The sequence below is a fragment of the Panicum hallii genome, chromosome 2 (assembly GCF_002211085.1).
Source record: "Panicum hallii strain FIL2 chromosome 2, PHallii_v3.1, whole genome shotgun sequence".
Lineage (NCBI taxonomy): Eukaryota > Viridiplantae > Streptophyta > Magnoliopsida > Poales > Poaceae > Panicum > Panicum hallii.
The window spans coordinates 55,130,263-55,154,978 of NC_038043.1; the positions used below are offsets into that span (position 1 = coordinate 55,130,263).

General features: G+C 49.2%; 5 protein-coding genes and 1 non-coding gene across 8 annotated transcripts; 3 read left to right on the forward strand and 3 right to left on the reverse strand.

The window, feature by feature from the left end:
• The first annotated feature begins 2,254 nt into the window (after positions 1 to 2,254).
• On the forward strand, positions 2,255 to 5,559 carry LOC112882658 (ras-related protein RABA5a). 3 transcript variants are annotated; one of them, XM_025947763.1, is made up of 4 exons: positions 2,255 to 2,636; positions 4,195 to 4,593; positions 4,871 to 5,202; positions 5,324 to 5,559. In XM_025947763.1, the coding sequence occupies exons 2-3, from the start codon at positions 4,254 to 4,256 to the stop codon at positions 5,197 to 5,199; spliced, it is 669 nt and encodes a 222-aa protein (XP_025803548.1). In that variant the 5' UTR covers positions 2,255 to 2,636; positions 4,195 to 4,253; the 3' UTR covers positions 5,200 to 5,202; positions 5,324 to 5,559. The 3 variants fall into 3 exon arrangements, with proteins under 3 accessions (XP_025803548.1, XP_025803549.1, XP_025803550.1); XM_025947764.1 differs by lacking the exon at positions 2,255 to 2,636 and adding an exon at positions 2,698 to 3,403; XM_025947765.1 differs by lacking the exon at positions 2,255 to 2,636 and adding an exon at positions 2,698 to 3,298.
• A 905-nt stretch (positions 5,560 to 6,464) lies between these two features.
• Positions 6,465 to 8,629, reverse strand: LOC112879673. The gene is made up of 4 exons (XM_025944035.1): positions 8,161 to 8,629; positions 7,813 to 8,079; positions 7,147 to 7,434; positions 6,465 to 6,680 (listed from the first exon to the last, which is right to left on the reverse strand). The coding sequence occupies exons 1-3, from the start codon at positions 8,563 to 8,565 to the stop codon at positions 7,147 to 7,149; spliced, it is 960 nt and encodes a 319-aa protein (XP_025799820.1). The 5' UTR covers positions 8,566 to 8,629; the 3' UTR covers positions 6,465 to 6,680.
• Positions 8,630 to 9,201: 572 nt separating this feature from the next.
• Positions 9,202 to 11,513, reverse strand: LOC112882235 (phosphate metabolism protein 8-like). The gene is made up of 8 exons (XM_025947248.1): positions 11,458 to 11,513; positions 10,713 to 10,774; positions 10,545 to 10,610; positions 10,363 to 10,460; positions 10,139 to 10,264; positions 9,851 to 10,063; positions 9,687 to 9,752; positions 9,202 to 9,580 (listed from the first exon to the last, which is right to left on the reverse strand). The coding sequence occupies exons 2-8, from the start codon at positions 10,756 to 10,758 to the stop codon at positions 9,425 to 9,427; spliced, it is 771 nt and encodes a 256-aa protein (XP_025803033.1). The 5' UTR covers positions 10,759 to 10,774; positions 11,458 to 11,513; the 3' UTR covers positions 9,202 to 9,424.
• Positions 11,514 to 13,157: 1,644 nt separating this feature from the next.
• Positions 13,158 to 15,080, reverse strand: LOC112880754 (uncharacterized protein C24B11.05-like). Its single transcript, XM_025945509.1, has 7 exons — positions 14,934 to 15,080; positions 14,751 to 14,816; positions 14,558 to 14,655; positions 14,316 to 14,441; positions 13,916 to 14,188; positions 13,726 to 13,791; positions 13,158 to 13,635 (listed from the first exon to the last, which is right to left on the reverse strand). The coding sequence occupies exons 1-7, from the start codon at positions 14,977 to 14,979 to the stop codon at positions 13,483 to 13,485; spliced, it is 828 nt and encodes a 275-aa protein (XP_025801294.1). The 5' UTR covers positions 14,980 to 15,080; the 3' UTR covers positions 13,158 to 13,482.
• Positions 15,081 to 16,258: 1,178 nt separating this feature from the next.
• Positions 16,259 to 16,330, forward strand: TRNAH-GUG. The gene has a single exon. It is a non-coding gene; the product is annotated as a tRNA-His (tRNA).
• A 2,847-nt stretch (positions 16,331 to 19,177) lies between these two features.
• LOC112883047 (pectin acetylesterase 12-like) lies at positions 19,178 to 23,370 on the forward strand. The gene is made up of 12 exons (XM_025948265.1): positions 19,178 to 19,672; positions 20,453 to 20,535; positions 20,666 to 20,795; positions 20,890 to 20,963; positions 21,125 to 21,211; positions 21,618 to 21,742; positions 21,875 to 21,935; positions 22,107 to 22,160; positions 22,235 to 22,312; positions 22,421 to 22,526; positions 22,606 to 22,751; positions 22,874 to 23,370. The coding sequence occupies exons 1-12, from the start codon at positions 19,495 to 19,497 to the stop codon at positions 22,988 to 22,990; spliced, it is 1,239 nt and encodes a 412-aa protein (XP_025804050.1). The 5' UTR covers positions 19,178 to 19,494; the 3' UTR covers positions 22,991 to 23,370.
• Positions 23,371 to 24,716: the final 1,346 nt, after the last annotated feature.

The following is a 24,716-nucleotide window of genomic DNA, read 5'->3' on the forward strand; positions in this document are numbered from 1 at the left end:
GCGCACTGTTGCAGCGCACGCCTCAGCACACCTGCAGCAGGCCATCATTACTCACGCGCGCGGCGCCGTGATGTGACTAGACGCCTTCTGCCCGCGCGCAGAGCACAGTGACGCGCCGCTTTGGTAACAAGCGGGCTTACCGTGGTGTCAGTTGGGCAGACCATGCTTTGACTTGGGCGCGCACAGCCTACCTACATGCATTTAATGCGGTTGTTGGGCTGGCGTCCCGCAGAAGGCCTTCTGCCACGGGCACGTGGCAGGGCCGACCCTGGAGTCGCCACCTTGGTGGCACGTGGCGGCACCGGACCCCTTCCCGGAGGAAATAGGAGGGTCCGGGCCCCCGAGGCGAGCTGGAGAGACAGGCCCATAGGGATCTGGCTCCTACACGTGGCGGCGCCGGACCCCCAAATACGTTGCCCTCATGGGCACGTGGGGGGCGCCGGACCTATATGAGCTCAGGGGGAGGTCCGGAGACCACGGTCCCAGCTGCCAGGTCCGGACCATACATCCCGTCTCCCAGAGGACAAGGGTGTGGGCTTGGAAAATCCTGTGCCCACTAGGGTGGACAGTCTGTCAGATGACTTCCTGGCGGGCTAGGCCCGCGGAGTGGGAAATCTCCTCGTAGTGGACTACAATGGCTTTCTGGCCGTTGAGTAGCTCCTTGGCGATGATGGAGGGTAGGCGGCCGAGCATGTGGTGGCGCGCGTCCACCACGATGTGCTTGGCGCACACGCCGGGGCTTGACACCATCATGTTCTCCTGTGAGGCGACAGCGAGACGCTAAGGGTGTGGACACTCTAGCAGGAGGTACCTCTGTCCATATGTACCGACAGTCTTACCAGCCGCCGGCCTCCAGTTCGCCCGAGATCCACGTCGTCGTCGAACTTGCAACTCCGGCCACCGTTTCCACTGCCCAACAGCTCAAATCGACTGAACGTGAGCCGGTGATGCTCGTGCTCCCCTCATTCTTCCACGTTCATGTTGTTTCCGCGCTCGTTCTCGAGCCTCGCTGCCGACCGGAGCTGCAGCTTGCCGCTGGCCATGGCCGGCCGGTTTTCCTCGTACACAATACCCATGGTTGGGTTCGTCTCTTCACGTAGATCCCCGCTGCCCGCGCCGCCGGAGCCGCCGCTCTCCACCTTGCCACCCTCCCATGGCCACCAACCAACTTGCCAGCGTCGCCGCTCGGGTTGGCACCAAGTTCGGCGCCGTGCCACATCAGCGCTAGGTCAGCTTAGGGGCTGAGAGCTCGGCGCCATGGCTGATGCGCCGATCCCCAGGGTCCAAAACTATGAATTCGTTCTCCAGAAACCCAAACCTGAAGTTTTTTCGATAAAAGGGCTAACATGATAAAAAAAAACGGCAACAAACCCCTCCATGGCGGTATGGCTCCATCCTCAAATCACATCACATGCCTCTGTGCTGCCTGCTCCTGCTCCTATCCTATCCCACAGCCCTTGGCCGGTGGCTGGCTGCTCACTTAGCTAGATTGGCCCAGTGATCTCAACAGCAGGCACGCGTAACCTCCCTACTAGTACGAGCTCCCTAAACCACAGCGCTGTAATCTTCTTGCCGGGTTGCTGGCTGCACACGCTACAGGTCGGCGATGCCCACGATCTCGCAGTTATGCTGCAATGCATTGGATTGGCGTGTGGTACACCGGTTGGTTTGGTCTGCTCGTACCGGGCGGGTTGCAAGCCGGGAACAGACCAGCAGGACGGACGGGGGCGGGCGACGCCCCACTTGCTTGTCACCGTCAGCGTCGCCATCGCCCGGCAGCCGCTGGCGCACAGGACTGCAGGTGCTTTCAATTCCTCGCGCCCCCACCGGTCCAAGATGCAGCGAACCGTCCTACAGTACACTGATAGCTTTGCTTCGGGGGACTGTTCTCTTTGCAAAGTAAAAAATCTGCTATGGCCTGCAACTTCGTAGTAAAAAAAGACTGTTAAAAGACTTGCAAGTAGCTCAGGAATCACCATTGTACACGAACATACGATTTGGTTGCAAAAGAAGAACAAAGGCCAGTTACACTTCCAGCTTGGGTAAAAACTCACAGTTCCGCGGAGTCTAGAAGGGGGAAAGAGCATTGGGATAGAAGTAAACTTTACGAACCTTAATTTTATAGTCACCACGAGGCAGCAGTAACCTCGTGGCGAGGTAAAATTTCTCGGGCCGGATGGTAAACGAGCTCGCAGAATTTAAAGAGACGGTGCGCTGCGCACTGGTGCTTCCGGCAAGCAGACCACGCGGTACGTGAGTTCCACCACACAGGGGCGGAACACACGGGCGGCGGCAGCAGCGGGGGCGGAGCGGCCGGGCGGCCGGGGATCTAGATCTCTCACCTCACCTTACCTCCACCAGCGCACGCACCCAGCTTCCCTCCCTCCCTCCCTCCTCTCCCCGAGTACAAACCTAGCCTCCTCCGAGTCCACGCCGCCGTCGAGCGCAGCGCCGCCCCGCTTCTCCCGCGCCCGCACTCCCTCCGGCTGCCGGATCCTCCGACCGGCCGTACAGGTCGGCCCGCCGGCCGGACCGCCCGCCCGCCAGCCGCCGCGGCGCCGGTTCGCTCGCCCTCGGCCTAGTCGGGGCGGGGTGGAGATCCACCGGGGCGCGGAGGGTGATCTCGTCTCGTGCTGGTGAGTAGCTCCGGCGAATGGATTCCCTTGCCCCTCCACGACTTGGTTTTGTTCCTGCCTCGGCAATCCGCATTCGGTTAGTGGCGGATTTGCTTGCTGCGTGGCGCCGTACCAATCCAATCCTTCCGTTCACCCGTAGTTCGGTACTTCGGTTGGTTTTCTGTCTGGGCGCGCGAGATCAGCGGCCTGCCGAGGTGCGGGCGCGGTTTATTTTCCCCGTAATTCTCGGGCGTCTGCTGGCCCCCGGTGCTGCATTGGGTGGACTTGAGCCTCGTGGTAGGACATTCAGCTGGGTTTGTGTGATTTGGCGGGCAATGCGGAAGCAAGTCAACCAGGGGACCTGTTTTTGAGAATGTGGGCGCGGGTAGTGGGTGATCAAAATCTCTCGGGTTTTGGGCAAATTACTGTTGATGTCATGGGTTGCTGATCATCAGCCTAAGGAAACGATAGTAGGTGCCTCATACTTGGCTAGTAGAACACTAATACGACTGGTACATTGTTTTCCCCCAATTTCTTTCTGGAAATGGGTTGTGCCACATTGGTTTCGTGCATGTGTTGTCCAGGACTGCAGGAACTTCACACTGTTCTATTGGTGTTCTGCTGGAACAAATCATCGGTTGATCCAGTGACATTATTGGCCTTTTCCAGGATCTTCACATCCAGTAGGTGGTGGCTTGCCTGAACTGTCCAGATCCATGACATTCTGTTCCGATTTAAGGGCAGATGTACTCCAGTAATTCACATTATGACAGCATCAGCCACTCTTTGTAGATTTCTCATTCTCTCTTGTCCTGTTGTACCCTTTGTATTCTGCTCGACCTGTGATTGAAAGAGGATTTGCTTAAACCAAATTTGCTCAAGAGTGAAACACTATATCAACGTACCAATGGTGGCTTAAAGTACATAGATCTTCTCTGGTAGATATGAATGGTACTTTGCTGACAATTAATTTGATGCTTTGTTGTGATATGAATTTGAGTTATTGTTCTTTCTTTTAAGTATTGGTTTTGTGCATAGTTTTCATGCATCAACATTGTGTGTTAACTTGTTACTCTTGGCCGAAAACAAAAGGTCCACTTATTTCATGATTCCTGCTAGTTCTGAATTCCAGAACGTGCAGCGCACGTATTTCATTAAGAGAGTTCCGAATTCCAATTGATAAGACAAATCTTTTGTTGGGTACATGCTGCTAATTTGACACCACGGAAAACTTTGTATTGTTAATATTGCTTGAGCTCTGGAAGGTGAAAATGAATAATTCCTACTCCATTAAGTCCTGTCACCAGAAACCTGTAATCAAGCAAGAACTGCTTATGGTTTTACTGTGTCAACGTGAGGTTTTATTTGGATCATTTATTTTCATGCGACTGTTTTGACTTATTCAAGCAATTCTGCATGTGATATATTCCTAGATCTGTGGGATTTGTTTCCTGACATTGCTTAGGAATCTTTGTTGTTACACTTGAGTCATTTCCCATTGTTCATGTACTCATCTCATTGTATAACTCTGCCCATTGTTCATGTACTCATCTCATTGTATAACTCTGCAACATAACAGGGTTGTTGTACGTTTGTCAAGTGCTAGAAGAGCAACTGTATTTATAGAGTTGTTTCACAATGGCCTATGATGGAGATGAAGAACAGAGCCAGGATTATCTATTCAAAATCGTTCTGCTCGGTGATTCCTCTGTTGGTAAATCAAACTTACTAGCAAGATTTGCAAGGAATGAGTTCTACCCAAACTCCAAGTCCACTATAGGAGTGGAGTTCCAGACGCAAAAGTTGGTAATTGATGGAAAGGAAATTAAAGCTCAGATATGGGACACTGCTGGACAAGAGCGCTTCAGAGCAGTTACATCTGCTTACTACCGAGGCGCTGTTGGAGCTCTCCTTGTTTATGATATTAGCAGGCGCCAGACTTTTGATAGTGTTGGTCGATGGCTTAATGAACTGCATAGTAAGAACCACTTTTTACCTAATTCTTTAACATGGAGTACACTCGTTTCAGTGCATCTTTCACCTGTTTCTTTTTTTTTAGTGGGGTTGTGTTGCATCTTGTTAGTCATCTAGAAGATTTTTGAGTTTTTAGCATCATTGTACTTGCCATCAACCCATTATCTCAAGGCTGACCATGGCCAAAAGCAAGATGCACCTTTTTCAGATTTCAACACTAGGCCCTTATTAGATTTTATGCTTTTACCACATACTTTAGTTCTGACTCATTTTGACTACAGCTCATTCCGATATGAATGTCATCACAATTCTGGTGGGCAATAAAACCGATCTGAAGCATGCTCGTGAGGTGAGCACTGCAGAAGGCCAAGCCTTGGCTGAGGCTCAGGGCCTCTTCTTCATGGAAACCTCAGCCCTAGACTCGTCAAATGTTGCAGCAGCTTTTCAAACTGTTGTTAAGGAGATCTACAGCATACTAAGCCGGAAGGTATTTCAATCTCAAGAGCAGAAGAGAAGCGAGCTGCAGTCATTAAGCAACGGGAAGGCTGTGGTGCTGCAGTGCGAGACCAATGAAACAAGCAGTGGTGGGAGTTGGTGCTGTTCCTCATAACCTGTAAGATCTCTCAGCATTCTCACCTTGCTTAAGCTTGCTCCGTCTCTATTCTCCTACCATCAAACCCCGCTATCATCTTATTGACAAACGTGTGTGTTGATGGATAATCTAATCTTTCCAGGTCAGCCCGTGTCGAATGTGTAGGATCGGGAGACACATCTGGATATGTAAGGATGTGCTTGTGAAAAGTTGTTTTCCATGTTCTTGGTTCTAAAGATGAGGTGGCGAGGCTGTTTGTATGAAAGCTGTGTTTTCCTTCGGAGGAAATCAATGTATAGTTCGATTGATCCTTGGGGAGGTATTGATATACATGATTGTGTAAAGAGAAAATGCGACCGACTGTTGTGTCATTCTACATTCTAGTCTTAGAAAGAAACCGTTCTTTCATTCTACATCATTCTAACCCAGGACACCTGCCTACCTGACACAACGTGCTTTCATTCTGCGTACGGTGATTTCGGGTTCCAGGTAGGTAGCATCATGCTGTGATCAACACACTTAAAGGTGGTACTTGAATAAAACGCTAAAAACAAACTGAATTGTGTGATAGCAGAAGGGCTTCTGTTTCCAAACTACCACTGCAGAGTTGTCGATGGTAGCGACTCGAAGTAGATAAGTGAAAACTGAAAGAAAAACCCAAAAGTTGGTAGACAACAAAATTGCAGGTGATCATGATATGCTGGATCATGAACAGTATCATTTGTTGCACAACTCTCAATGATGAGGAATCATAAGATGTCATCGTCTTTGGGAGCAGTATCATCATGATTGGAGCGCGATAGCAACGCCAACGTGAAAGCCAAGCAGCAGCGACCACCAAAGCTGACTGAAAAGGCGCCCGTTCCAAAGTCCAAACCGGAAGGACGGAGCGCTAATCATCGCTAGGTACAGTGCCGCTGCAGGCTGCACATCCTCTGCGTTCCCTCTGATGCACGCATGCCATTCCAGTCCATCTCATGAACCGAAAAAACAGTGGGGATTGGGGCTGAACACAGGTGCCTTGCACTAAACAGTAATCTGGATGGCAACCCCGGCAGTTCTTCAGTAGTTGGTAGCTTCCATGGTGGGACACTGTCGTTAACTCTTCAATTTGCAGATCCCTCGGCTGATTGAATATCTCAGTTATATAATTTAGTTTCTTCTCCTTTAACCAAGCTCTCATTATCAAATCCCCTTAGGCACCCATTAGCAATATAGCTTTTCTTTTCAGTGTTTCCTCCCCGGTAAAGATTTGCTCCTAAAAATGCTGATAGGATCTGAACTGTATAGAGACACAACATCTAGCTATAAATAACATTTGGTTCCATCTTGTCTTGGAAGTTTGAAAGTACATGGTTCAAGATAGAGATTCAGATTACAGAACATACATAAGGCGTACAGAATATGGTCCAGGTACAGCAGCAACTTGCTGAGCCTTCATATACACAAGCCCTTGGCATCTTATTTCTTTGCTCTGCACCTTGATCTTTCAACGCAGCCTAGGAGACAAAGCTATCAGTAAAAATGATGATATGTATTGCGCACAAAGATTTTCCTAGAAGAAAATATGTTCTTCGAGAAGAAAAAAATCACAAAAAGGCGCCACAAGCCGGTAAACACTAAATACCACGGTTTCAGGCATTTCATGGAAATGCATGCAAGGTTATCATCATACCGACAGGAAGCAGAAAAATAAACCTCAATGATTTGCTTTTTTCAAACATTTCTGAAAAACACACGTTTGTTGAACCTATAATAATGCTATCACAGAACAATCTGAGAACATGTTTGGTTATTATTAAAACAGAGCTTGAATCGAGTTTAAATACAGAAGATCAAAATTTGATAACGTCCCCTCTTTTTACCATTTCCATTTTCAACTAATCAAATAAGATCAAATAAATGAACAAATGTGAACTAAATGTCCAAGAGTTGAAACAAGAAACCTCAAAGCATCATTTTTACCTAGCTTTCTTTAGCCTCCACTTTTGGTTCCTTGTAGGGTCCCTGATTTGAAGTTTCATCACTCCAAGTTTTCCTTTGAGGTAAGTGCTCTGCAGGAAGGTTCTCAATTCCTTTTTTGATGATGGCCTTTTTCATACTTGTTTCTCCAGTAGAAAATTTTGGAAGTTTCTTTTTAGCATTTTCTGGAACTAGAATTTTCCCAGGGTGAATACTGAGATATGATCTAGAAACAGTAGTTGCACAATACTTAACAGCGTCTTCACCGCCACCAGATTCTTCCAAAGCAAGCTGTGAGTTGCATATTGCACAAAAGTCAAATGCTTGGTTATCGGGGATCAACATATTCCAGATGGAACCTGACTGAGCAATAGGAAAAACGTGCCAAGCTTGCACATACGAATATTAAATGCTCAATGGCATGCCAAAAAAATTAGAATGCAAAAAGGCTTAGGCACAATTCGCACCCATGTTAGATGATTTTGTCAGGATAGTCAATGAAGTGTTGACAAAAATAAATTCCAACGTCTAAACAGCAACCATGGATGGCATGTTGATTGTCGACACGAATGATATGTAAGAATGATTTACTGCTATTGCTAGTGGATCAGCAGCACTTGTTAAGATTTGACAGGCAGTAATGATGGATGAAGCAGCCCCTGGGCTCACCGAATCAAACTGCTCACGGTGCTGTTGCTGGGCCTTCTCCTTGCCCCCACCAATGTTCTTCTCTTCCTCCTCAATCTGCTGCTCCTCATCTGACTGATTTGCAAGGATAACAAAATCCTCCTCCAAATCCTCATCACCGGACTCAACGGCCGGCAAATCACTCCCGTCAAGCAGCTTCGCGACATCCAGGTCGATAGCCTCCTCGACCCGCCTCATCGCCACCGCAACCTCCCCGGAACCAAGCGGAGCACGACTCAAGTCGTACGCCTGCACCACGCGCGGACAGAGTTAGCCACCCCGGTAGACAGATGAAATGGCATGGAATACTGACGGATGGAGTGGACGGACCTTGACGTCCACGGGGGGGCCGGAGCGCGTGGGGCGGCGGCGGCTGGGGAGGAACACGGCGGAGGAGCCACCGCCGCCGGTGGAGGAGAGGGAGGGGCGGAGCTCGCGGAGGTGGGCGAGGTAGTCGTACCCGTCGTCGGGGAGGCCGAGCTCCAGGATCTCGTGGCGGACGTGCTCGGGGAGGGCGCCCCCGCCGTCGTCGGCCGAGGAGGACGAGGGCTCATCGTCGCCTCCAACGGCGGTGGAGGACGAGGGGCCGCCGCCGTCGTCGGTGAAGCCGGGGACGGAGTAGGGGTTGTCGTCGACGCGGACGAAGACGCGGTCGGAGGCGTCGGCGGCGCCGGGGCGCGGGCAGAGGCGGAACGTGGCGAAGTTGCGGGGCTTACGGTTGCGGCCTCGGCCCATGGCGGCAACGACGGCGGCGGAGTGGGGGATGCAGAGTGAGAGAGGAACCAACCAAGGAAGGCGCAAATCCGCACGGACGGTTGACGGGCCGGACTGGGCTGAGCGCTAATCTTTCCAAAAATTACGGTGTGGGCCATATCTTCGGCCTATGGGCTGATTATTTGGCCCATCTGCATCTCTACAGTATTACACACAACTTCGTCTGCTGTGTGGGCCTACTCCCTCCGTTAAAAAAAATGTAACTCTCATTTTTTTCGAGAAATCAAAAAAAATTATATTTGATCAAATTTATACATAAAATTACTAATATTTATATCTCTAAATAGATTTATTATAAAAATATATTATATGATTAATTTAATGATACTTATTTGGTAACATAAATGTTAATATTATTGTGCAAATTTGATTAAACTTTAAAACAATTGCTTAACTTCTCAGGAAGTAAGAGTTGTATTTTTTTTAGGATGGATTGTGTATGTCGTGAGGCAGCTTTATTTTTTCGCGAGCGTGAGGCAGCTTTATTTTTCTCAAAGAAGTCTCCGAAATGGAACACGATGCTCCTCTCAGAAAAGAAGCAGCAGCACGATGCGGTGGCACGCATTTAAATCCATCTCCATCTGAAGAAGTCACTCGTTTCACAAAGATTAACCTTTATTGATTCATAGTTTCAGACACACATCATCGCCAACCTCGATGGATCGAGAGCACACACCGACACACGCCACACCTACGCACACCGTTATTCTCTGCTCTTTTACTGGCTGTACTCGAGGCGACACTGTCCACTCATACAACGGACAGGTTCACTCGGCAGCGAGTAAGCGCGCGCCCCACAAGCCCGTGAACGACGACGCGTTCATGCGAGCACCGTGGTCTCCACGGCGGCAGCACGGAGCATCGCGTCGAGGTGCTCGCCGTCGGCCTCCACCCACAGCTCCGGCAGCGCCTCCTTGATGTTGTGGATGCTCTCCAGTGCCACGTCCGCGCCCGGCACCAGCGACGAGCTCCCCACCTGCATCGTTCCATGTGCGCACACCGCGTTCATTAGCCTTCGACTGCTCGACAGGTAGTGGTGCTCCATTTGCAGAGTGGAACAGAATTGCAGAGACAGAGCTTACCACGACGGTGTGGAAGCCGGCCGCCTTCCCTGCGGCAATGTTGCGCGCACTGTCGTCGAAGAACACCTGCCATGGATGCGCAGAGAGAGAGAGAGTTCTCTGACGATGGTTGCAACGGATGAATACAAAAGGAATCGGTGTTTCTTGGTTGCATGATCACTTACCGTTCTCTCGGCATCGAGCTTGGCGATCTCTATGACAGCTTCCATGGACTCCACAGACGGCTTGCACAGGATTCCCCTGCGACCACTGTCGATGTCGTCTTGTTCGGTTGGCGGGTTCAGGGTCTCGAAGCAGATGATGGCATCGAAGCAGCCCTCTAGCCCGAGCTTCTTCAGGACCGTAGCCGCATGGGTTTTGTCAGAGTTGGTGAAAATCTGCAGACGGGAGCAACAGTCAGTTTCAGACTAGATTTAATCTGCACGGCGGCACGGGCATCAAGTAGAACTCACGATCTTCCTCTGTGGCAGGGAGATCAGCAGCTGCCTTAGGACAGGGTCAGGCTTCAGCTTCTCATACGGCAGTCTTCCATGAACGCAACCGTGGAAGTCATCGTAGTCGAAATCATAGCCCGAAACCTACCACATGAATATGATAATGGAAATTATAAATCGTATGTAAACGACGGATCCAAACCTATGAAAGTGAACCTTTAAGTATCAGTATTCAGACAAACCTTGAGACCAGCCATTGTGGTTCCATGCTCCTTGTACAAATCGAGGCACATTTTTGGAACCTGGCTCTCTTCAATATGCAGCTTGTTCAGCATGTATCCTGCATTATGGTAATTCCAAATTAGTGTATGGGACAAATAATATTATAGCACTGAATTTGTGGATGGAAATAAATGCTGTTTACCTTGTATGTTGTCACGGCAAGCTTGGTTGAGTCCTACGCTCAGTGGATAGAGAGTGTCATCAATATCTGCAGATGCAAGCCAAAGAGAAGTTAAAGAATAATCAAAAAAGGAAAACAAAAGCTGTGCAACCAGATGTCCATTTCTCTCCATGCATGCCAGATACTCACCAAATAGTAAGCAATCAAATTTGGCTCCTGCAGTGTACGATTCCATCGTCACAGATTAGTGCCTGCAAGAGCAATGGTAAGCACATGAAAAAATGGGGAGAAATACGATGGCTTTTTTCTTTGGACAAAAAATGGATTGTAGCTGCATCTGTTCAAACAGCTTCAGACGTCAAGTTCATGCTTATAAGCACATCTGGTTAGATTATTGCTAAATTGGAGATTCATCGTACTGAAGTTAGTAAATTGAAATGAGCAAAGTGCAGAACATGGCAACATGCAACAAATCCAACTTGCCATCCACTTTGTACTTTGAAAATAACATCCTTTATACTATCTTACTTCGTTTTACGTGTTGAGTAATATAGTTATTAAGTGAGGTTCATCTGGCAACAGCCTGCCCAAGAGGCTAAGACACAGAAAGTGCATATCAGGATCTGTTAAGCAAGTGATTACAACTTGAAAAGTATCCAAGCATGTAAAAGTATCAGTAGCAGAAATAATTTTTAGAAATTATTATGCATGATCAATCAGACCATCCACCACTGTAGATATCAACAACTAACTAGAAACTAGAGTGAGTCCAGAGGCATCATGATGTTCATCAGTAACTCAGCATTATGGAAAGTTAGATACAAATAAAATCAACTAGTGCACACCAAAGATCAGCAACTTGATAAACGAAATTTGGGGAAAATATTCTTCCCCAAGCGGCAGAACTCAAACGAGAGCAGAACTGGACATGTACCTAGATGCTAAACTGAAGGAGAAGCACAAAGTCTTTGCAGAGGTTGATGCCACAACTCGCATAGGCTGCCCCTATTTATACACCGTGAGGCGCTGCCTGCTTTGTTGGGAGATGACACATGGTAACCACATCAGTGGGGGTCTGACCTTAAATTAATCCACGGCCAGATTCCTTCCAATCTTTTTTCTACTACCTGCTAGGCGCTTTAGCTGCCTATTTTCACCAAGAACCGACCAAAGATTCTCGCTTTAGTTGCTCTCCTACACGAACAGTCCTTGCTTTTGGCTTGGATGCAACCGACCTAACAGACAATTGGACACGAGTGATGTAGTCGTGTGACCTTAGCGTTACAAGTGGTAGTGGTTGTGGGCATGCACAATGCGTGGCGATTGCTTTGGTGAATGACCACTTAACTCGGGCTAGCTAGAGCGTGTTGAAAAAGGTATGATGGGTGCACGGTTTGTTGCTCGAGATGATGTGTGCGGACGAAGTCAGTAAAAAAGGTGTATTCTTTCTTGTCCTAATGACATGTGTTCGGGCTATCAGCATGGTAAAATCACGTCGCTTTCATCACATATTTACACTTTTGAGGTGTTGCAACACCGCGGTTATAACCTGTTCAAGCTTTTTTTTCGAGAATATTACCTGTTCAAGCTTCAAGATTACTGCTTTGTGAATAAGTTGTCTATTTGCTTGTCTGACATAAATTCGCTCTTTTATTCACTTTTACCAACCTGGCTACCTATGTTCATATAAGCTGGGGATAATACTCCTTTACTTTGTCATCGTCAGCAGCAGCAGCAGCAGCATAAGGGAAAAACGGCTAGGCTCACGAAACACATGACAGGTGCCACCTCACCAAACCACACTAAGCTAGCCAAACCGGCGTGCTTTAACTAGCGCAAGATGGTTAGATTATTGCGCATATGCGTCTCGTTTTCCACAAGTAAGTTTTCTGAATTATGAATCCACCACGCACGGCATACTGCGGCTTTTATCATTTCTCAGCATCGTCATCCATATATGAATCAAATAGTCAAATCATAGATTGTCAAGGATGGGGAGATAGGGATGGATCAGCAATATATTCCCGGCTTCAATGATGCAATGGACTAGATCAGACCTGAATATTTGATTAAATAGTACGGGCACATGCTTTTTTCGAAAGGGAAAATTTTATTAATATCAAGTAGTGTTACATCGAGGTGATAAAAATAATGTTTGAATGAATTCAGGGCCGCTGCTAGAAAAGCACGCATCCTCGATGAAGAGAAGAAACAAGCACTTTAATAACTTTTTTTTTGACAAACTCTAATGACTATTCATAACTACCAATCTGTAGACTAAAACCTAATGACTATTAATAACTATCAATCCGTAGACAAGACTGCCACCCATGTACATGGATAAAAAAAATCATTGGTCATTTGTGCGCATGCTTAGACTATGCAAGTAGCTGTGCATAAGAACTTGTATCATTGTGGTCACACCATAGCTTCTCAGTTCTCACCACCTTATTAAGAGGTGGTTTCGGCGAGTAACTTTTTCTAATTGCATTATTAGGTATCTGTCACACTTTAATGAACTTATTTCAAGTTAAAAGTTGAACACGTAAACATCATTTTGTGATGAACGGCTCTTATTTATTTTAATCACAATTAAATTCCTGTTCTTTTTGAACATTTTAGAGGATTTTCGTGTGAGTGTTTTTCGCAGATTTTATTGCTTTCGGGCTTCGTGATTGACTCCTACTTGGGCTGGGTGGGCTTTCTACCTACACTTCCCACCACATCAAACAGCAGGCCTCATCAAGGCAGCCAACAGCAAGTCAGCACATTCCTTTTCGCAACGGGCCGTGCCATAAAAAAGCACACGAGTTCCACATACAAGCTCATTTTCCAAACCTTATTAGTTCCTCATATTAGTTGTTACTACGGTGCTCGATAATTCACACCGCACCCCCAGCACATTTCACATGGCACAGGATACATATGTACTCGTGACGCGACCGTGACGGCTCCGTGTTCATGCGAGCACCGTGGTCTCAACGGCGGCGGCCCGGAGGACCACCTGGACGTGCTCGCCGGCGGCGTCCCAGAGCTCCGGCAGGGCCTCCTTGATGTTGTGGATGCTCTCCAGCGCCACGTCCGCGCCCGCCACCAGCGCTGAGGTCCCGACCTGCACCGTTCCAAGTGGAAAAATCAGAGCCTTGGACAAGTGATGGCCGCATGCTCAGTTGCAGAGGGCACACGAGATGACAGGGCTTACAATGACGGTGTGGAAGCCGGCGGCCTTCCCCGCGGCGATGTTGCGCGCACTGTCGTCGAAGAACACCTGCCATGGACGCACGCAGAGAGAGAGAGAGAGAGAGAGAGAGAGAGAGAGAGAGAATTGTCTCACGATGGTCGCAATGGATCGCAGAAATGCGGAAGGAAATCAGTGTTGCTTGATCAATTACCGTTCTCTTGGCGTCGAGCTTGGCGATCTCGATGACAGCTTCCATGGACTCCAGAGACGGCTTGCACAGGATTGTTCCTCTGCGAGGAGGGTCTGGAGACCCAGCTTCGCTGGCAGCATCAGTGTCAGCTTCATCTGCATTCTTCTGTTCGTTGGCGTCTTGTTCGGTTGGCGGGTTCAGGGTCTCGAAGCAGATGATGCCTTCGAAGCAGTCCTCTAGCCCAAGCTTCTCCAGGACTCTTGCCGCATGGGCCTTGTCTGAGTTGGTGAAAATCTGCGGTGGGATCAGCGGTTTCAGATCGACTAGGAAAAATACGGATGCAGTGCAGCTGTGCTGGTAGTAACCGTCCTTGCTGATGATTCAAGAAGTGGAAGGGAAATGGGCGTCAGGAAGAGCTTACTATCTTCCTCTGTGGCAAGGAAAGTAGCAGCTGCCTCAGGACGGGGTCAGGCTTCAGCTTCTCATACGGCAGTGTACCATGGACACATGCGTGGAAGTCGTCATAGTCGAAATCATAGCCCAAAAGCTAACAGATGATAAATGGAAATTGAAAAGGTCAAATGATTTTTCAGAGGTTACGAAACAGAAATTTGAACAGGAAAAGCGGCAAATGTATCAGTATTCGGTAGTAACGAGGCATGCCTTGAGGCCGGCCATTGTGGTTCCATACTCCTTGTACAAATCTAGGCACATCTTGGGAACCTGGCTCTCTTCAATCTGCAGCTTGTGGAGCATATAATCTGCAATTGGGCAACTCCAAGCGTATAAAAAAAACATCCTTCATAGCATCAAAATTCGAAACTGCTGATCGGGATAAATGTTAATTAGTACTTGCCTTGTATGTTCTTGCGGCATGCTAAGTTGATCCCTAAGCTCAGTGGGTACAGGGTGTCGTCCATGTCTGTGTATACAATAATACAAGGCAGCATTTTTACCAGAATTCCAAGGGAAAGTAAGTGCTCGCAGACTTGAGTACATGCTTGAAATGCAGTGGTAAACTAAATCTCCAGGTCCTCACCAAATAGCAAGCAATCAAATTTGGCGCCATCAGCGTATGGCTCCATCTTCACAGATGACTGACCTGTGGTGATCTGCAACCAAGTATCCTAATGAAAGGGAAGCACAGCCACGATGCGCTGCGAGTCGATGCCGCACTTGGCATTGGCTCCCGTATTTATACAGAGAGTCGAGAGGCCCAGCTGCAGCTGCTGGCTTTGTTTGTTGGAGGATGACACATGGTGTGGCAGCGACATCAGTGGGGGTCTGAGGCCAGCATATCTCTATCTCCTCCACCACACAGACCTTAAACTACTCCACGGATTCCTGCTTTGCTAGCATATGCTTTTCTTGTCATTTTCCATCAAGAGCCTCATCAGGAGTGCTCTCCTACGCGACGTTCAATAATTCCAATTCCTGGAGCTGGAACGCCAGCTTTGGTTTTGGCTTGGGACGCAACCGCCCTGGTAGGCCACTGGGCGTGGATGGATGGAGGTGTCAGGATTCAGTCGTAATCGGCAATAATGCGTGGTGATTGCTGCCTCTGGGATCGATCATTCGTGCTAGCGGAGCGTCCTGAAAGCCTGAAAGGGATGAATGCGATTGCTTTGCTTTGGTGTGCCTCTTAACGGCATTTCTTACCACGAACAGTCGCCTAGGGCGGTAAAGATCGCATCGCTTTCGTTCCTTATTTGTGGTTGATTTCAGCTGCCGTGCTGACCTGCCGTTCAATCTTCAGGTTCACAGTTTTGGGGTGTTTTTTTTCCCCTTTTGTGCGAGGTGCTCTTCTGTTCCTGTTACGTGCGTCCTTGCACACCTAATTTTGGTACAGGTGCTCTTCAGCGTTTCCAACAATCTCACGAGAACTAAACTCTCTGCACCACATAGTAGCCCCGGTTCACAGTTGCAACACGCCATTGTTTTCAGTACGATGGGTAGGCGGTAGGCCTGCCTGATCCAGTGGAGTTGGGCTACCTGGCCACTGACGGTGGCTTTAGTTAGGCTGGGGCTATGCCTGCGTCCCCATTCCAACACGCCAGCGCAAAGGGAGCCTGTCTTTCCGCTAACCATTGGGGGGAGCCTCTCGTATCACTATGCCGTAGTGCATGGCTGAGGCGATCTGCTCTGTCCGTCACTCTCCCTCGCTTTGCTCACCGACCTGCTTTATCAGCCAGTGCGGCGCAGCAGGGCTGTGTTGCAACACGCAGCTGAACTGAATTATCTCGCTCCGTCAGATTCAGAGTGTGTGTTGGTGATCGGCGTAATCAGTGTTAAGGAGAAGGGTTCCTTGTTTACTCTGTCACCCGAAAGTTGAGATAATAACTAACCTCTTTCTTGACAACAAATGTGGCTGTAGTTTAGTGGTGAGAATTCCACGTTGTGGCCGTGGAGACCTGGGCTCGAATCCCAGCAGCCACACATTTGTTGAATCTTTTTTTCCTATTTCGTATTTCACGTGCTGATGTGTGCTGGGTGGGCTGCCGGGCTTTCTTCTGTTCTAAACTGGACCAAGCAATACGCGCCAGCAAAGGGCCTTACAGCACCATGCAATGCATTTTCCATTCAGTTTCGTTTGTGGCCCATACCCTGCACAGTCTTCTCCCCTAAAAGCGCTGCTGTCACTATGCTAGGCTGTACAGCCGTCGGCCGTCGATACTCTCAACACCGACTAGGCCGATCTACGAGCGGGCGCGTGGTTGCGTGTTGATCCGACACGGCCACGTGACGGGTAGCACTGGACTGAACCCAAGTACGCCATGGGCTTCGTCGCGCCTCAGTCGGACGACGTGCACACGCAAGTAGTACATGCAGCCATCGAGATGTGATCGCCATCTGCCGGCCAGGACGCGGCCGCTCCATCCAATTAAGCTCTCGCCCATTGATCACCCAGCCTTTCGGCGCAAAGCCAGCGGTCCTGTCCTAACCGCAGTGTACTGTTTGGTAGTACTTGCTTACTGTATGGTACTGGAGCTGGTCGAGGGATGAGCATCACGGAACAAGCAGCATCCCCACGCCAATCTGAATCTAGTTCTCTGTTCTCTCGCCCGTCGCCTTGCCATGTTCCTCCTCCACTGCAGTCTGCAGGGACAGGGCACGAGGATTCTCAGCACCAGGCCACCGACGCGATCGCAGGCCACGGTCGCACGCTGGACGCTGCGCAGGGGCACGAGGCGACCCCCGACGACAGGCCGCGGGCGGCAGCGCCGGCACTGCAGGTCCATGTGCTCTCGGGGCGCGCGCGTCCTCTTCCCTGGCGCGCCGTGCCTGCGACGGCGGGCCTGGGCTTGCTGCTTGCGGGTGGGTACAGGGTACTACTCGCCGTCGGCCGTCGTGCTCCGTGCACTTGTTGTACTCGAGCTAGCTGGCAGAGAGATTACAACGGGCATGTATACGAATCGGCCTCTGAGATTACTCTGCTTTGACAGCCACTACCCGAGCACTGATGCTGTTAAATTAATCCGCGTGGCACGCGGATGTGTCTATATTCTGATGGACTGACTGTTAAAGAATACACGGTGTAGGAGCCCTGCTAGTAAAGTATCCTGCACATTTTACCTCTAAATACAGTACGCATCGATCTTGCGAAAGAAAGGAAGAGCATCTGCACGATCCCCGGATGGGATGTCCCCATCGGCGCGCACACAGACAGCTGCCTGCCTCGGCGGCTCCGATCCTGCGCCGTGCCGAGCTCACTTTTGCGCCTTTGCAGTTTTCAGGGCGATCCTGCATGACGAGGCGCCTCGGCCTCGCGTCGCGGCCTGAAAACTGCAAAGGCGGCGGAGTGTTCTCGCGACGAAAGCCGCGGCCGCCGGCGCATTTTTACACCGCGGAGGAGAGGACGGCAAAGAAGCTTCGCCGGCCGCGGAGTCGCAAATGGAGAGCTGTCCCATAACAGCGTGTCGGCGGGCGATCTGTTCCACTTCCACCGGCCTCTGTTCGTCCGTCTCCTGTGCTGTGGGTGCCCCCACCTTGCGTCGCCGTCGCAGAGCCATCTGGCCTGCCCAGTGCCCACCATGCACTGCCTCGGCCATGCCAGCTCAGGGCAGCCAAAAGGATTTTATGGGCCAGTTCTTTAAACAGTCCCCAAATCACGCGTCTTGATTACCAGTACTAGTAGTTTTTTTATAATTGATTACTAGTACTAGTTTCCTTTCTTTCTTCAGCGCAGTAACGCTGGGCTTATGCGTTGCTTCAAGCTTGGAGCCCGGCGTAATCCAAAGCTTCCTGTTCTTCAATCTTCAGCCTTGTTGACCGGAGCCAACCAACCTACTTTTCATGACATACTAGTATAACCCTACACGTCGCTGTCATGATTAGATTCATCGAGCTGGATTGTGGATTCTCCGTGACAATCATGGAGCCACGCAAGCATTCAGCATTCTACTCCTACATTTTCCTCTCTGGGGCTTCAGGCTTGGCTGGGAGGGAGAATCGGGCTGCGCCCAGGACGCACCGTGATCCGCGCAGCACGTGCCGGGCGGTTGCAAAGTTCGGTCAGGTTTCGTTGTCCCGCGACATACAGTACGTGGATGCATGCAGCATCGCAACCTTGCGGGGACCTGCAGTCTGCAAACCGGTGGTCCATCTCGTCCCATCCGGCGACGGATTAGCCCACAAAAACCTCGTCAGCAGCTCTCGCGGCGGCGTCCACATGGCGGCCGCCGCAATTGATCCTGGGCGCCTCCGTCGTCAGTGGAGTAGGAGTATTAAACTGGTCACCAAAGTGTGGTTAGCGGCCGTTAATTACTATACTCCGCTGTCTCTGTGTCGGATCATGACTCTTGTCGAAGGTAGATAGTGGTCCTTGTTGGCTGCCCAAGAGGAAGACGTAGTAGCACTCCGGTTTGGGAGCTCGTAGCCCGTTTAATACAGAGACCTGCTATACAGCTTGTATTTGTATTTCCGTGAAACCAACGTTTCTGGTTGTGTCAAAAAGTTGCAGAGGACTATTCCCTGTTTTCTATTTTCCAATCAGAATGGTGTACAATGGTGCAGCAAGCTTTGCATTTTTCAGTTTCCTGTCCACAGATAGTATTCATTCAGTAGATGTCACGGTGGCAGGAGCCGACAGCACTGTTTATTTTGCGCCTCCCAATGAAAAGCTGTGCGTGCTCTCTCTCGCAATGAAGCCCCGGAGACCAACCAGCCTACAGCAGCCAGAGCGCACAGCTGTAATGCAATGGCGGGCAGAAGCTCCGAAAGCATAAATGCGGTCACACAGTTCTCCCAATCCCTTTTCTTCCTCCCCCCCACCTCCCTGTGCTGTAGTAATTCCGTTACCTCACCCTCACTAAAGTCCTTCCCTTCCCTGCTCACTCGCAATGCGGGAGATGCTTTATACTTCCTCACACCTGTAACGCCGCACCAGGCCGCGGCACGCACGCTTCGGCTAGCGCTGCGCTACGCTACAGAATCTCCATTTCCAGCCAGCTGCGCCGCGCTTGGCTCTGCTCTGCTCTGCGCTCGCCGCTCTTCTCCGTCTCCTCCCTCCCAGATCCATTCTTTCCCGTGCTCACGCTTCCCCTGCGGTGAGACAGAGCAGGGAGAGGCTGGGCGCGGGGTGAGCGGGAGGGCAAAGAACCATGGCTTCTCGTGTTGTTGCCGTGATTCTTGCCGTCCTTGCGGGAGCAAGCGCCGCCCATGGCTCGGAGCCGTGGTGGAACGAGACGCAGGTGTACGGCACCAACGCCAACTCCGGCGGCAGCACCGGCGTCTTCGTTGGCCTGACACTCATCCAGTCGGCGGCCGCCAAGGGAGCCGGTGAGATTTTCTTGCCTCACCAGCAGAATTGCTCCTTTCTCCATTCTGTTTTGTTACCAGTTAGGCGAGTTCTTCTCGGGCTCAGTCAGTGGGTCGATACTCGAGTGTGAGTGCCTAGATTGGCTCATTGAGTTGCGTGAAGCATGTTCGTCGCCTGTGTTGACCCTGGTTGGTCAACGCATCTATATATTATTAGATTGGTTGTGGTTGTTCGTTTTCTTTTCCCTCTTGCATATCCCTTTGTATAGGTGCCATGCTGATTGAGTGATCATGCAACATGTGTGGATCCTGATACTTGTATGGGTGTGGATCTAGCCTTGGCCCTGTTGGTGGTTGCCATGATGAATTATTGTTCTTTAGAACCGTCAGGATGAATTATTGCTACCTGATTGGGAAAAAGGGCCTCAATAGCATCAGTCACCATGTGATTTGCATGTTGTTATGAGTGATTGCCCTGTGACTAGTAACTACTTGTGGTAAGTATCAAACAATTTCGCGACTCAGGTTCCTATTTGTTTAGAAGCAGTAAATTGCTAAAGATTTTAATTTGTTGCAAGGTGCTGCATATGACGATCTTGTTTGTGTAAACTTGATCGAAGAAAGTCTTCTGATTAACTATTTCTTTTGATTTTCAGTAATAATAGCAGCGATGATATAGTTCATGAGAAATTAGTTCAGCTTATATCAGAATTTGAATGCGCATGGAAATTTATTCAAACCTGTAGCAGAGGGGTAGGCTGGTAAAAGTTGATGCTTACTTCCTGCTATACTATTTTACAGTGTGCTTGGATGGAAGCTTACCGGGTTACCACCTGCACCGAGGGTTTGGATCAGGAGCAAACAGTTGGCTTGTCAACCTGGAGGTGAGAACTACATCACAATTCACATAGATATGAAGTCCCGGATAAACTTATGCAAATGACACTTGTACTGTTAGATATTTCAATGTGCCATTTAGGCTTAACATCTGCTAGTGTTTCATATGGTATTCAGGGTGGAGGCTGGTGCAATGATGTTAGCAGCTGTGTGTTCCGCAAGGGCAGTCGCCGTGGGTCGTCAAATCACATGGAGAGGCAGCTCCAGTTTACTGGGATAATGAGTAACAGACCTGGGGAGAATCCTGGTATTGTTCTCAAACTTCATAAGAATATCTCTGTTAATTATTTAGTTGTTATTTATAGTTGTCTGATTGTAATGATGCTTTTTTTATTCCTTAGATTTCTACAACTGGAACAGAGTGAAGGTCCGGTACTGTGATGGTGGATCCTTCACTGGTGATGGTTCTAATGCGGTTAGTGAAATTCTGTCTCAAATCTTGAAGTTTGTTATCCTTAGTTTCACTGAATACCAAATATGCGCTTTGAGGATATTAATCCAACAATCCAATGTTGCCTTTTTTTTATTACGGAACCACAACAATTCATTGTCAGTGTTTTCCTTCTTATGTTTTAGGCTGCAGGCCTTTATTTCCGAGGTCAGCGCATTTGGCAGGCTGCTATGGATGACCTGATGGCCCAAGGAATGCGTTATGCTAATCAGGTATATATCCTTCATTCCTTCCACTTTTACTCTTTGCGAACGGGTGCCTAGCCTGGTTGGATAGGTGGCCTCAGTAGCACTCCTCAGTTCCTGGGTTCGACTCCCAGTGGGAGCGAATTTCAGGCTGGGGTTAAAAAAATCCCCTCACCTACCTACATGCCAAAGCACATGGAAGTGGATCGGCCCAGCATCGACCCGCTCTACCACGGGGAATCGGTTAGGGCTACAGTCCCTGTGTAAGGGTGGGGCAGGGGTTTGGGGATTTTCTCGGTCTACGTGAGAAGACCATCTTCTTACTTTAATGCTGGGGGGGGGGGGTCTTGCCCCTCGCAGGCCGAGTTTTTACTCATTTTTCTTTAGCTTTTGTGGATTCATAATCATCTCCTGACGCAATTTATCATACAAGGCCCTTCTTGCTGGATGCTCTGCTGGTGGTGTTTCTACCATACTTCACTGTGATGAATTCCGTGGGCTGTTTCCATCAAATACCAGAGTCAAATGCCTGGCTGATGCTGGAATGTTTCTTGACACGTATGTTCACACAAATAGAAGAAAATTGCTTTCCTAAAATCTTTGTTACTCAATTAAACATTTGTTTCCTATCAAGAAAGTGTATTTGCTCAATTTTATATTAATGCAAATTGATCCTTTGACCATTTGCAGTGTTGATGTTCGGGGTCGTCGGGAAATGAGATCCTTCTTCGATGGCATTGTGAGATTGCAGGTATGTGTCACTTTGGCGGCCATGTATTTTTGTTTTGGATGTTTTTTTCTTGCTACAAATCCTACTTCTACCTATGGTGCCCCTACTAGTTTACATCAGAACAATTTGTGCTACTATCAGTAATTTCATTTTGCCTACAGTGCTCTAATAAAATCCACCTAAAATTTTCAGGGTTCTGGAAGAAGTTTGCCTAGGTCTTGCACCACCCACATGGACAAAACCTCGGTAATACAAACATCAAGGAATATCCATCAGATTGAAACATGTGGAATACCATTTCTAACTGCGGCTTCCTACAGTGCTTTTTCCCGCAGAATGTGGTGCCAAACATCCAGACCCCAACTTTCATTTTGAACACTGCCTATGATGTGTGGCAGGTATTTGTTATGCATATAACTCAATGCTGTAACTGATCCGGAATTTACAAAGAAAGGGTAATCCGCAACACTATTCAGTGAAGTAATTTAGTATCTTGTGGTTTCCAGCTTCAACAAAGCGTGGCCCCCAAAACCGCTGACCCCCAAGGTCTATGGTCAAAATGTAGGACGAACCATGCCTATTGTAATAGCAATCAACTTCAGTTTTTACAAGGTATTTCATTGCCTTCCAAGATCTTTTCATTGTAATATTAACTAAGGGAAGATAGGCTGATCTACTATGTGCGATGCAGGTTTCAGGAACCAAATGCTTGATTCTGTGAGGGGTTTCTCTGCATCAAGGCAAAATGGCATGTTCATCAACTCATGTTTTGCTCACTGTCAGAGCGAGAGGCAGGATACATGGTATGCAAACAACTCACCACGTCTCGGTAACAAGGTATGTGTGCAGCAATTGCAAACAAGAAACCATCTTTGTTCCAGTTACACGGTGAAATTCCTGCACGAATCGAGTGTTCTGCCTATTCTGATGACACTCCTTCCATTTCTTGCCACACGCAGAGAATTGCTGAAGCTGTCGGGGACTGGTTCTTGGAGAGGGGAGACGCGAAGTACACTGACTGCGCATACCCTTGCGATAACACCTGCCATCATCTCGTCTTCAGGGGAGACCATTAAGACTAATTATTCTTTGCCGCCCACGATTCGGATGGCGAAAGGAACATACCCCCAAAGGGTATAGAATCAAAAGTTGGAAACAAGGTACAGATATAGAGAGGGTGCAGGCGTCCTTGCTTGCTCTTTGTTCGTCACTTGATCACACGATATGATTGATAGGGCAGGGGCCTCGCCCGCAAATGCGAGGAGGTCCCTGCGTTAGCTTCACATACCATGATGTCGATTCTTTTCCATTGAACACATCATTCATCATGTGCCCGAACATTTAGACCCGAACATTGAGACCCTATCAGTGAACTGTATGTCTGTATGAAGTTATATATTCATGTATGAAACTTGATAGTAGTATGGAGGAAAATTGTGCGCGGAAGTACCACAGATCTGTCGTTGCCAATTGTACTCGTTATGAATTTTTCAGAAAAGAAAAATGTACTCGGTATCCTTGTGCACTTCTGGCGATGTTTCTGATCTATCATCTATGCGATGCCTTGTTGGAGTTGCTGACGCGCGATAAGCGTCAGGTACCCCGGGAAGTGGAAGGGAAACCCACGCGGCCCGCCTTTCCAGGCCGTCGGCGACCCGGCCGTCTGCGGCCGCCGGAGTGGGCGGCACAGGGGAGCTCTCTCTCGAAACCTCTCGTTCCCGATCTGCAGGAAAAAGGCGACGCGCGGGCAATCGACGATTCCGTTCCGGCGTCAATCCAGTTGATTCCTCCCGCGGCGACCTCTCCAGAGGCCGTAGCGGGTGCGAATCGTTGGATTGACGACCGTGGTATCTACTTAGTTTAGGGAATAGTAGTTTTTTCATAATTTAGTTTTAGATCTCGGACTCTCGGTGGTGTAGGTATGTCCACTGATGAGTTTTTGTCCCTCTGGGCCAGCTCCGGCAACCGCGATGGTGGTGATGCGATTTCTGGTGGGGAGCTCGTGTTTTGGTTGGAGTTCTTGATCCCTTCTTAGGTCCTTCGTCGTCCGTCTATTGGAGTCTGCCAAGGAGGCTGCAGAGGTCGGTTACCATTTCTCGTATCAAAGATTTGGCTGACGGCTGTTTGCTGGGGCGCTCAACATTCAAAGAGCACGTTGATTTGTTCAATGAGCTGCTCGTGCCATTTGTAAACTGCGATGCGTCTTCGTACGTATGCGAATCGATTGCAAGCTTCCACCTTAGCGTTCTTCTCTACCGAGTACAGGGAGAGCAGAGCGTTGAGTGGCCGGCATCTCAACTAGATGAGATGAAGACGACGATGATCTCAAAAGGACTTCAATGTAATATCTATTTTCTGCAGGAGTCCTCTTGTATGGGGCTGGATGTAATATTACGATTGCATATTTAATAAAGTCCAACCCGTTTCTAAAAAGAAATAGAGTGGGCGGCCCAGCGGCTGAGCGAACACCCAAAGCCCCGTGCCTCGTGGGCCGTGGCACACCGCGCTAGCAGGGCTGCTAGGGCCAGCAACTAGCCCAGTTTTTTTTTAAAAAAAAGATAAAAAAATAAAATTGGGAAAAGGGGTGCCGGTTGGGAACATTTTGAAAAATTGGCACCTCCCGCCCGCTGATCGGGCGGGAGGCGTGGGGCCGGGGACCTCCCGCCCATCCAGCGGGCGGGAGGTTCCCCGAGGGTCTCTTCGCAAATAAGAAATTCGCGAAGAGGTCCCTGCGGGGCATCCCGCCCATCCAACGGGCGGGATGTGGTCCTGAGGGGCATCCCGCCCTTTGGTCGGGCGGGA